This window comes from Phascolarctos cinereus, unplaced genomic scaffold (genome assembly GCF_003287225.1).
Source record: "Phascolarctos cinereus isolate Bilbo 61053 unplaced genomic scaffold, phaCin_HiC Scaffold_9;HRSCAF=440, whole genome shotgun sequence".
NCBI classification, from domain to species: domain Eukaryota; kingdom Metazoa; phylum Chordata; class Mammalia; order Diprotodontia; family Phascolarctidae; genus Phascolarctos; species Phascolarctos cinereus.
In genome coordinates this window covers 189,377,674-189,390,191 of record NW_027556402.1, presented here as the reverse complement: position 1 = coordinate 189,390,191, position 12,518 = coordinate 189,377,674, and the positions used below count along the sequence as shown (strand labels likewise).

At 38.1% G+C, this 12,518-nt stretch overlaps 1 protein-coding gene across 1 annotated transcript in view; it reads left to right on the top strand.

Annotated features, from left to right (window-relative positions):
- Positions 1–12,518, top strand: part of EVC2 (EvC ciliary complex subunit 2) — a 194,199-nt gene that overhangs the window by 116,335 nt on the left and 65,346 nt on the right. The window contains 1 exon segment of the mRNA XM_020992259.2: positions 3,505–3,956. Within this exon segment, the coding sequence (XP_020847918.1) occupies positions 3,505–3,956 (452 nt within the window).

The following is a 12,518-nucleotide window of genomic DNA, read 5'->3' as shown; positions in this document are numbered from 1 at the left end:
CCAATTAAGCAATTTAGATTCTTGCATGCAGATTTCTGTGAAATGAACTGGCCCTGCTGTGTAAATTGACAGATCAAACTAGCTGTCTATACAAGTGAAAATTATTAAGGCTTTTCATGGAAGGCAAAAGCTTTTTGGTTACATCAATCATACTCAGACAGCTTGGAGAGCATGAGTAAAATTCCTTTCAGAGGCCTTCATTAAACTACCATGAGGGGCCTTATTTCGACCTGGAGGAACCATCATGAATACTAAAGAATTATCATTCTTTCTTCATCCTTCGTAGACATCTTTTCTTTCTCAGGGAATCATAAAATCTGAGTTGTCATGGACCTCAGAGGTCAACTAGTCCAAGTTGTACCTATCTGTTGTAGATTGCTCTACAACATTTGTGGCAAGTGATTGTCCGGTTTTTTCTTGAACACTTTCAGAAAGAGAGAATTTACAATCATTCAAGGCAGTCCATTGTAGTACTGGGTGTCTGTAATTGTGAGGGAGGTTCTTCACCTCGCCTTCAATCCCTCCCACCCAATACCTCATCCCTTACATTGAACCAAAGACAACTTTCTTGTCATTTCCATCAGTTAGCCCAAATTTTCCCTCCTGACACCAAGGAGAAATCTAATTCCTCAAGTATTTGAATAAGTTTAGCTTACATTTGTATAGCCTTTTAGAGTTTACAAGGCATGCTCTTTATAATTCTTTTTTGAGCAAGGTAGGAAAAGAATTATTATTCTTATTTTAAAGATAGGGATATTGAAGAAGACAGAAATCATGTTCCCATCCTGCTTATAAGTCTTCTTTTCCAGGCTATATATCTTTGGTTTCTCCAACAGATTCACTCATTCCATATTTTCTATTCAACTCACTAAACCTGCTTACCCTCCTCTGGACAGACTCTGACTTGTGAAGGTCCTTCCTCAAGTCCAGCCACATTTTGTACATGGTCAGATAAGGTGATAGTGAAACTATCAAGTCCTAATACTAAAAAAAAAAAAAGATTTTATTAGTCAGTTACAAAACTTTTTGTCTGAAAATAATAAGTGGTAGATGGAAGGTCTAATTACAGCTGGGGCATGAAAAAAATCACTAAATCAAAGAGGAAGATCTCTATCGTATTGAGGAGATGTACCATGGAGGATTTGTGAAATGAGTTGGAAAAGAATTATACAGGATAAGAAGCCATGGAAGGGCTGCAATCTGCACCAGTGGAGGAAGTGTTCACATTATTGACATCATGGTCCCATAATAGTCAATAATTGACACTGGAAATAGATATAAAGTGAGCCTCCCCCTTGGGGAATTTGTCTTTGACTTCATTCTGTTAGTTTATCAGTACTTTCCTTACATAATAATAATAATAAAATTTGTATAGCACAATATCCTTCATTTCTTCAATTCTAGTCAAAATCATGACTACCCCACTTCTGCACTCTTGTAATTACCCCTTTACTAGTCTCTGTCTCTAAGCCCCTTCACATACACTTAGCATTTTACAGATTTTGACAAGAAATCACACTCTTCGCTATCGCTTTGCTTGTGACCTTGCCTTTCTCAGAAGGTGGGCCATTGTTCCTAGATACAGTGTGTATCAAATTACAGTGCTTGATAATGAGTTTCAAGGTCTCCCACAGTCGTGTCTGACCCAAATGCTATCTCCTCCTGTCCCTGCTTGGCTCATACTAAGCTCTAACAATAATAACAAAACTTCGTATTCATATACTTACTTATAAATTATCCTCTTTCTGCCTCTGCATAGTGGATAGGTTGCTCTTCTCATCTGAGATGACATCATCTTTCTGACTCATCTTTCTGACTAACGGGCCACCTTCATGAAACCCAAGTCTTTTTTTTTTTAGTTGAAAGGCACATCCTTCATGTAGCTATTCCAGAATGATCTCATCAATCTCTAGTTTCCTCCTTTATTCCAGAAACGCCAACATGTTTAAGTTCCTTCTAAGTGCCTAGCAGGCTTGTGCTAGATTTGGGAGAGGATACAAAGGTTAATGTCAAAATTGAGAGGAAGGAGCAAAGGTAGCAATGAATACTCAATGTCAGAGGGCTTGGGTTTGATTCTCAGCTCTGGCATTATTAGTTGTGTGACCCAGGACAAATTATTTGATATCTCTGAGCCTCCATTTCCTGATTTGGAAAAAGGAAATGCTATTCCACTCTAATAAGTAGTGTTATTTTTATGAAAGTGCTTTGCAAGCAGAGTCCTATATAAATGTGAGGAGGAAGAGGAGGAGAAGGAGGATGAAGATGAAGAGGAGTCATATTGGCATGGTTATCATTGTAGTAACTCTTTTTTCTCTACCACAATGGTCAGTCCACATCAGATTTATTACATTAAGTTTTAGAAAGATTCTGATAAATTGGAGTGTTTTTATAAGAGGGTGACCAGGATGACGAAGGGCCTAGAGATCGTGTCACATGAAGATCAGTTGGAGGAAATCGAATCGCTTAGCTGGGAGTACAAAAGAACAAAGTAGGGCATGATACCTGCCTTCAAGAATCCAAAGGGATAACTTGTGGAAAAGAGATTAGATTGCCCTATTTCACCTCAAACTAGGATCAATGGGTCTAAGTTACATTTTGAGGTCAAAGGTAGTCTGTGACCATCAGTATCTAAGATAGTGCTTGGGACATAGCAGACCCTTCATCATGTGACTGATAGTATCATCATAATCCAGAATTTCACCAAGGAAATTTACATGAGGCAATAAACGTTGTCATGCTAGGTGTGACCCATAATCCGTTTAGGCTATACTGTCTCTTGAGAGTATCCATAAGACATATACTATCAAGAGTTCATGGTTGGCCTCCTTGACATTGTTTTGTTTTGTTTTTTTGCTTTTCTGTGGAGCAATTGGGGTTAAATGACTTGCCCAGGGTCACACAGCTAATAAGTGTCATGTGTCTGAGATGGGATTCGAACTCAGGTCCTCGTGACTCCAAGGCCAGAGTTCTATCTACTGTGCCACCTAGCTGCCCCTTTTTTTTGTTTTTTTTGTTTTGTTTGCTTTTTGGTAGAGCAGTCGGGGTTAAGTGACTTGCCCAGGGTCACACAGCTAGTAAGTGTCATGTGTCCTTCTTGACATTAACCTTAAAAGCTCCATGCTATAAGAAATATAAAAATTACCCTTGTCCTCAAGGATATCATAGTCTACAGAGATGGGGAACCTGCGGCCTTGAGGCCACATGTGACCTTCTAGGTCCTCAAGTGTGGCCTTTTGACTGAGTCCAAGTTTTACAGAACAAATCTTTTATTAAGGGGATTTGTTCTGTGAAGTTTAGATTCAATCAAAGGGTTGTACTCAAGGACCTAGAGGGCAACATGTGGCCTTGAGGCCATAGGTTCCCCTGGTAGTAGAACAGAATTATAGGGGAAGTGCTGAGATGTGACAGAGAAAAACCAGGAAGATGGACAATTACTTGATAAGTAATAGAAATTTAACAGATTTTTAACATTGTTATTATTATTTGTCTTTTTGAACACATCAGCAAAAAGAATTGCAGAAGGAACAGCTGTCCATGAGGGATGCTATTAGAACCTCCGGAGAGGTTAGCCATTACTTGATTCACTGGCAGACCATGCTCTCTGAACACAATGCCGCATTGGAAGAGCTGGTTGAAAGGCTTGACCATAACGCCTCAGAAGAACTGAAGACCTTAAAACAAGGGCTTACTAAGAAAGCGGCTGACGAGCTGAGACGCATCCAGAATGGGCTGATGACCCAAGAGTTACTCAAACTCAACGTGCCCTGGCTCTTCTTGCAGCAGATCCTAGAAGAGCACAGCAAAGACATGGCAGTGCAAGCTGAGCAGCTGGAAGGGGAGGAAAGGGGCAAGAATCAGGACTATCTCCAGAACATGACGCAAAATCTGAATGATGAACTGGAGAGGAATGTGGCAGAACAGAAGGAATTGAGACATTGGGAACAGCTAGTATTCGCGTGAGTATCTAAATGGTGGATTTTCTTAGTAGTAATTGTTCAACATCAGCATGTACACTCACAGTCATGTATTAAGTACCTATCATGTACAGAGCCCTGTGGTGTGATCTGGGTGGGTGGGGGGATGTGGTGGGGGGAATTTAGGTAAGACAAAGCTTCTGCTCTTACAGAGCCTACAATCTAGGAGGAAGATAAAACATGAACAGTATGGTTTATTAAGTGCATAAGAGGTCTAAAACAAATTACATGTGTGAACTGAAAGAAAGGTCATTTGAGGGGATCAGAGTAGATTTCATAGAACAAATGGCCCTTGAGTTGGGCTTTCTACATTAGGTTGCGAACTTGAAAACTCAATTCAAGCCAAAATTGATAATGAAATTTGAAATACAGGTGTTTTAGAGCCACACTGAAATCCCATCCTCAGATCTTGTACTATAGCTGATTCTCCTTAGTAAAGGGCATACGGGCTTTCGTCACGTAGGGCCATCTTGCCAGACTGTCCCATAAGCAACACAGATAATAGTTCTTTTTCTACCCTCATCCTATTTGTATGCATGCTTCATAGAAGGGAATGGAAGACCTTCCTGACAGTAAAGACGACATCATTTTATTTGTTGTGTTTCCCTGGTCTGGCTCAGTGCGTCAGCAATGCAGGTGCTTAATGAATGTTTGTTTTATTATAAAAAACAAGTGAACAAATAAAGGCTGGGCAGGAATTTCAGTAGGTGAGGATGGGGAGGGAAGACACAGCAGGCCCAGGGAACTCCCTGAGCAAAGGGGCAGAATGGGAAAATGTAGCATAGAATAGCCTAATTTGGCTGGAATGTGGAAAGCATAGAGGAAGGGTATGAAATGAAGCAGAAAATATGTGGTAGAGACAAATAGAAGCATCTAAGAGCTAAAGTAGATAGAGCAATGGCCCTGGGGGCAGAAAACCCTAATTCAAGTCTGGCCTGAGACAATCACTAGCTGGGTGACCCTAGGCAAGCCACTTGGACTTCTGTCTTGTTCTGGAGGGTTCAAATCTGGTTCTTTAAGCATGAGTTTGGGAGTTAAGCAATATTTTCTTCTTTCTTCCAGAGACTTTCTTTCTGATGGTGAACATGTCTTTTAATCATTCCTCATCACCTGCCTTTTGAGGCAACTGGTGGTTCAGTGGATAGAGTTCTGGGACTGGAGTCAGGAAGACCTGAGTTCAGATATGGTCCCAGAGATGTATTAGCTTTGTAAGCTTGGTAGGTCACTTAACCTCTGTTTGCCTCAGTTTCCTCAACTCTAAAATGGAGATGATAATAACCTCTACCTTTCAGGATCATTGTGTGGATCATGTGAATTGATATATGTAAGATACTTAGCAAAGTGCCTGGAACGTAGTAGATTTTTAATAAGTGTTTCTTTCCTTCCTTCCAGTCTGACTTCCTTCCTCTCTTTCTTCCTTCCCTTGTCTATAAAATCTATTATATCTACCTTGTACACCCTAAAGTTGGAGAAGGGGATGAAATTGAACGCTAAACATGAGATTAACAAGCACAAAGGATAGAAAAATCACATACATACTGCTTAGTGTGATCATCAAGTAATGAAACTGACTTCCTAAGCCACATGGGAAATCAATCTCATGATTTTATAGTTACGTTATAATAATAGCAACATTAGTAACAATAGCAATCATTCATACAATAGGCATTTATTAAGCACCTCCTGTATACCAGACACTGTGCTAAGCAGTGAGAATGTCTAATTAAAAACTAACTAATATCTCATTATAATAGTTAATATCTAGTAAAAAACAAAACTAATGAGAATAATGAAAAAAGAAAAAAAGAAAACTGAACTAGCCTGGGCTCTTGGGAAGTTTATATGCTATTGGAGGAGGAAGGAAGGGAAGAAGGATTGATTAACTGCCCACTATGTGCCAGGCACTGTACTAAGCACTTTACAGATATCTCATTTGATCCTCAGAATGACTCTGTGAGGTAGGTGTTATTATCCCCATTTTATAGTTGAGGAAACTGAGGCAAACAGGGTCAAGTGACTTGTCCAGGGTCACACAGCTAGTAATTTGAATTTAGGTCGATATTCTTGACTCCAGGCCCAGAGTTCTATTCGCTACAATACCTGGTTGCCTCATGAGGGTTGCTAGAGTCCTTGAAAAAATGTTTTGTTTGTTGTTTTTATGTTTATACATAGATAGATAGATAGATAGATAGATAGATAGATAGATAGATAGAGATAAAGATATACACACACACACACACACACACATATATATATATATACACACATATATATATGCACACACATACACACATACTCTTTCCTAAATATGCAAAATGGCAAAGGAAAGGACTTAATTCTTTTTTAAACTTTATTAATTTATTTTGATTTATCAACCATCACTTCCATAAGTTTTTGAGTTTTAAATATTTCTCCCCCTCCCTCCCTACCTCCCTTTCCAAGATAGCGCACAATCTAATATAGAAAAGGATTTAATTCTAAAAACGTGCATGAAGTATGTACCCTGTGTAAAATCCTGTGCTAGGCCTGAAGGTGGTGGCATGTGTGTGTGGGGTGGCAGGGGAGATAGAGGGGAGAACATAACAGAGTTGGGGGGAGATATTGAGAAATGAATAAAACATGGTCTCTGGCTTGTGGAGCCTATACTCTGAAATAATTAATATAATGAATGGCCTTAGTACTGTCCAGCTCAGTATTTATACTAACTACTTGATGATGTGTTTATCCAATGTAAACTTGACAATGAAGCTGGAGTTGACAGCCAATGTATTAGGCTGGACCCGGCTTTAATAAGCTAGAATGGCCTCACTGGGCTGCAGGATGGACAGAAAACCAATAAGATTAGATTTAATGGAGCTAAATGCAAATGTTCTGCATTTTGGGTCAGAAAAATATAGAAATACAAATCGCAGAGAAGATAGGGGAGAAACCTTGTTAGGGGATAGTTGTAGTAGTAGTAGTAGTAGTAGTGGTGGTGGTGGTGGTGGTGGTGCTGTCGTCTTTGTTATTGTAGCAGTGGTAGTGGTGGTAGTGGTAGTAGTAATGGTAGTGGTAGTAGTGGTACTGGTGATGTGGTGGTGGTAATGACTTAGTAGTAGTGGTGATGGTGGTGGCAGTGGTGGTAGTAATAATAGTAGTAGCTACTAGTATTTACATAATGCTTTAAGGTTTATAAAACACTTTATAATATTCTCATTTAAATTAATGTATTTTATTTATCCACACAAGGCTGAGAAATAGCTGTTAATATCTCCCTTTTACAGAAGAAGGAAGGAAGGCAGACATTTATTAAGCGCTTGCTTCACACCAAGCACTGTGCTAAACACTTTATTGTCATGAGGAAACTAAGGCCAACAGAAGTTAAGTGACTTGCCCAGGTCATACAGCTAGTAAATATAGAGTTCTGATTTGAACTTAGGTCTTCCTGACTCCATGTCCAATACCCTACCTACCCAGGGCATCACCTAGCATTACTAGATTTGGCAACCTTTCACAGGGGGAAAAGATCTTAGAGTCTTAACTGATCACAAACTCAGTATGAATTGATAAAAAGGCAGAGCTGCTGAAACACTAACAGAATTGTGAGCAGCATTAGTACAGGAGTAATGTCTGGGTCAAGGAAGGGATAGTTCTGCCTCACTTCGTCATTTCAAGTCCGTATCTGCCCTATTGCTTTATAGTCTAGGTAGGACATTTTGTATGACATTTGTCACGTGATAAATTAGAAGGTGACCTGAGGAGGAAGACCAGGATGGGAAGAGCCCTTGAAGTTGTGCTATATGAGTAACAGTTGGAAAAACAGGGAGTATTTAGCCTGGAGAAGAGAATAGTTAGAGAACCTCATGTCTTTCCTTGGGCATTCAAAGAACTATCGTGCAAAAGAGGAATTAGACCCTTTTTAAAATTACTCCAGATTGTAGAACTGGGAGCAATGAGGGACGGTATCAGGGAAGTATATTTTGGCTCAGTAGAACCTTTCCAAAAATAGGGCAGGCAGCCCTGCACATCAGCACATTCCCTATCGTCATGCTGAGGATAGATGGCCATCTGTCAGAGATGTTCAGCTTGGCCCCAGAGGGGAGAAATAGGAACAGTGAGGGGAAGTTGTAGGGAGGCAGAAATTGGCTTAATGGAAGAAAAAAAAATCATAACCCTGCTGCTTTGTGAGGGAGTGACTTTCCAGTTAAGCAGAAATCTTCTAGCCATTCCTGAATGGGGCTGATTTGGGGATGTAACACTTGTTGGCAACATTGTAGAGGGAATTCTATTTAGGTACAAGTTGTATTAGATGACCTCCCCCACCCAAATCCCTTCTAACTCTGTGATCCAGGGGCATCTTGACATAGGAAATGGAGCCCTGGATTTGGAGTCAGGAAGACCTAGGTTCAAATCCCACCTCTGACACTTACTGATTGTGTTATTCTTGGCAAATGATAGTTTCTCTGAGACTGTTTGCTCATTTGTAAAATGGGACTAGCCATGCTTATACTTTCCTCTTAGGGCTGTTGAGATATTCAGATGTAATGATGAATGTTATCTATTATGATTACTTTAAGAGGGTTTCCTGCATTCGGAGGGATAAAAACATTTTAGGCTTTCAAGATAGAAGAGACATTCGAATTCACCTCACGTTTTATAGTGAGAGGACATCATTTACTCAAGGTCAGAGATAGCAAATGGCCAAGCCAAAAGTCAAACCCAGCCTTTTTGACTCAAAATTCCAGGTGTTTATCCATTATACCATGAACTAAATGACCTCCAAAGTTTCTATTTACAAGTAGTTTGAATTAGAAATTTACAATCTCATTGTAAGATCAGCATATATGTAATAAATGGCCATAAAACTGCCCAAGACAGTCTGAAATGAGTAGAACTAGTACGAAGTGTACTGAGACGAGTAGCTTTGCATCATAGTAGGTCAAATGATGTGCTGAGAGTCCTACATTAGAATCCCACCATCAGATACCTAGTTATTGTGTAACTCAAGCAAAGTCACGTAATCTCTCTTAGTCTCAGATTCCTAACCTTTAAAATGAGGAAAATCTTTTGTGTATTGCATGTCCTTGTATATTTTCCAAACCTTAAAGAACTATGGCTAATAGTGAGCTATGATTAATATCGTTATTATCATGATCATTATTTCATTCTTCTCATCTGTTTTGATGTAATTCAGTTAGAAACTGTCTCAGGACAAGTTTCTATCCTGCTATCCTTTTAATATTTAATGTTTTCTGGACTGTTGCATATATGGACAGAAGAACTGTTTCTCCCACATGTTACCTGTGTGACCTTGTGCAAGTCGCATAAACTTTCTAAACCTCAGTTTCCTCATCTGTAAAATGAGGATATTGGACCAGGTCCCTTCTAGGAGCATAGCTGTAGGGCATCTTCTGACTCTAAATCTGTGATCCTAGAAATTGCTTTGCATATTCAAATAGAATTATTACTATTATATAATTCTTAGAGAAAACAGTCTAATCCCGTTGCTGTCTCAAAATTTACTATTCCACTTAATTAGAAAACTTTTACATTACAACTTTATCTTATTAATTTGTCTAGTTACCTTTTTAGGAGGATTGCATCCCTAAATTATAATTTGAACTCAAACACAGTATAAAATTATAAGATTTTTCATACTTGCATCCTATTATATTAACTCAGAAATGTTCCAATATCAGTCTATTAATTAATAGTTTTAGCATTGTACTTAGAAAACTTCATTGCCTACCTGCTCTGATTATAGAAATTTGCTAGGAAAGGAAAAGGAGGGACATGCTTATGAAAATGTCAAGAATTATCCCTTCAAGAGCACAGACTGACCTGACATATACCACAACAAGGGAAAAAACTCTCTTAGCTCAGTTTGATTCCAGACAAAAGTCATATCTGGCAGTCAGTCATGCAGTCACAGGCTATCGAAAGTCAGGCTCAGGATTAAGCAGTTGGGGAAATTTCCTGTTTGGAAAAAAAATAACACAATGGGGAAACAGAGTCAAGAGGATGCAATCTTAGACCATGCCAATGTTGTCCCCTCAACTTTTCCCAGACATCCCCTTGTAGCAGTTTCCAGAGTACAGTACATGCCATTTTCTACAGTTAGCTTCATGACAATTCAGACAGCCATCCCTATGATCAAAACTCAAAAAACAATACTAAATTATAGTCCTAAAAGTTTTTACTTCAAATAGCAAAATTTCACTAACCATAGCTTGGGGCTTGAATATTATTAATTTCTTCATGTTTCCCTAACAGTTACATTTCATTTATCCTTTATTTATAAATTAAAACTAACCATATTCTGGGATTTCGGACATACAGCAAATATCTGACAGTTGACTTATATTAATGTATAAAGTTATAGCTTTAAACTACCTATACATTTTCATGATTTTTATAAGTGACAGCCAGAAATTTTCAAATGAAAACTCACTCTTTATTATAGAAAACATTATTATTCTGTTTTAAAACAAAATATAACCTAGTGAACATTGAACAGTTTTCAAATATATATTTTATCACATTTTTTAAAGTTCAATTCATAATCTAACAGCATCTAGATTTTTAAGTTGTTTTTCTAATAGTATTTCTGATACAATGATTTCCCAAATTTCACAATATAAGAGAATTTAGAAATACAATAATAACATTCGTGGGGATGGGAGATACCAGAGAAGAAAGAGTCAAAGTTACCATATATGCAGGAGTTGAAGGAGTAAAATTTGAATGCACAGTGAGGGCCAGGGAAGAAAGATAGATAGCTGATAATGGAGATGAGGAAAGATCACAGGGTCAGAGATTTAGAATTGGAAAGTCCAGCCCTCACATTTTACACATGAGAGAACTGAGTTTCAGAAAGGTTAAATGTCTTCCCCAAGGTTACACAGGGAAAAAGTGGCAGAATCAGGATTTGAACCCAGATCTCCCAACTCCAAGTTTAGTACTCTTTCCAGTACACAGCACTGCCTCAAGGAGTCAAAGATGATGCTAACTGATGTAGTTGGGGCTGTAATGTCACAGTTAAATTCCCACAATTTTTATTACTGATAAGGTTACTTTTATTAAAAATAATTCCATTCAAAATGCTTTTTGGGAAATAGATTTAAGTGCCTTCCTTCTGTTTGACTCTTACTTGTGTTAGTATTTTAAATTACACTTAAAAAGCAGAAATTTTATTTGATCATCATCATCTAAAGTTTTTTTTTTAAAAGCTATCCATATAATAGTGATATTTTCTCATTTTATTATTTTTGGTGAACATTTCGTAGATTGTGTCAATTTCCCTTTTAATCATGCCTTTACTTTATTTGCTGGAGTCTCTAATTGAGACCCAGATGAGACCCTCCTGGTCTGAATGATCTAACTTGTCTCCCTAAACATCAAATTCACTAACAGGGAATTACAGTGACTGTAGAGGAGAGAGTCACACATGTTTGCTAAGAATAATCTGGTCTTCATTTAGAGTAGATGACCTCACAGTCCCTTTCATTCCACCTCTGTCTTCTTTGATCCTCTGGTAATTCTTTTCCAATCTTTGTTGGTTTCTGTTTTGTTTTGTTTTTTAAACAAGGAAAACAAGACTTTTTTCTTCATCTAAATCCCTAAAAATAAGATCTTCAAATGCTTTGAGTTTTTTTCAGCAGATTTTTTTGGGGGGAATAATTATTTAATTTAATCGACATTCATTCCGAAGCTCTTTAAAAGTGATGATTCCCCCTTGGACCCTTAGCCTAGCATGAATTAAGTTTGACATTCTTGTCACCAGTAAATGCCTATTTTCTTTGGTTCCATTTGAGTCTTTGTGTCCTGGTTTTTTGCAAGGAGTATTGCTAGTGCAACCTCTGATTTGGTCTTTCAAATGAAAAAGAAAAACCAATTCTGTTGCCTGGAATAGGTGATATTCAGTCTTTCTGATTTTTTTTCCCTAACGGGTAATAGGACTACTAATAGAACACATCTTCAGGCCTACCTATATACTTTGTCTATTTAAGATTTTAAATGACTTTTGCCTTTTTTTCCCTGAGGTACAATATAGCAGTAGCCTTGAAATCACATTTCTAAATGCTTCTGATTGTAAGTTAGGCAGAAGCACAATAAATCCATGGCGATGGAAACTGACATAAGTGTTACAAATGTGAACTTGCCTGCCCCAAGGAGAAGACTCTTGTATTCCAAGAAATTCAACCAAAAAAGAGTGGAGTGGACTAGATAATCTCTAAAGTAACTACCAGCTCTAAATCATATCATGTTACTTATTATATATGCCATCTCTTATGTGAGGACCTGTTTCAGCCTCTGGAAAGGCTTTGAAGATAAGAAGCATAGGTTCTTTGCCCTCCTGGAGCTGCCAAAATTAGTATATGGTCACAAATTCAGAGGAAAAAAATATTTCATGCAGCTACAGACAAGTTATGGATCCTTTGAGAGATCTCTAATCTCTCTCTTTAGTGTGAGTGCTTCTGCCTTTGGCAGATGGAAACCCCCCCTTTTTTTTCCTTTTCATACAGTGCAATTAGTGACTATGCTTTGAATTTTTTAAATGTTTTT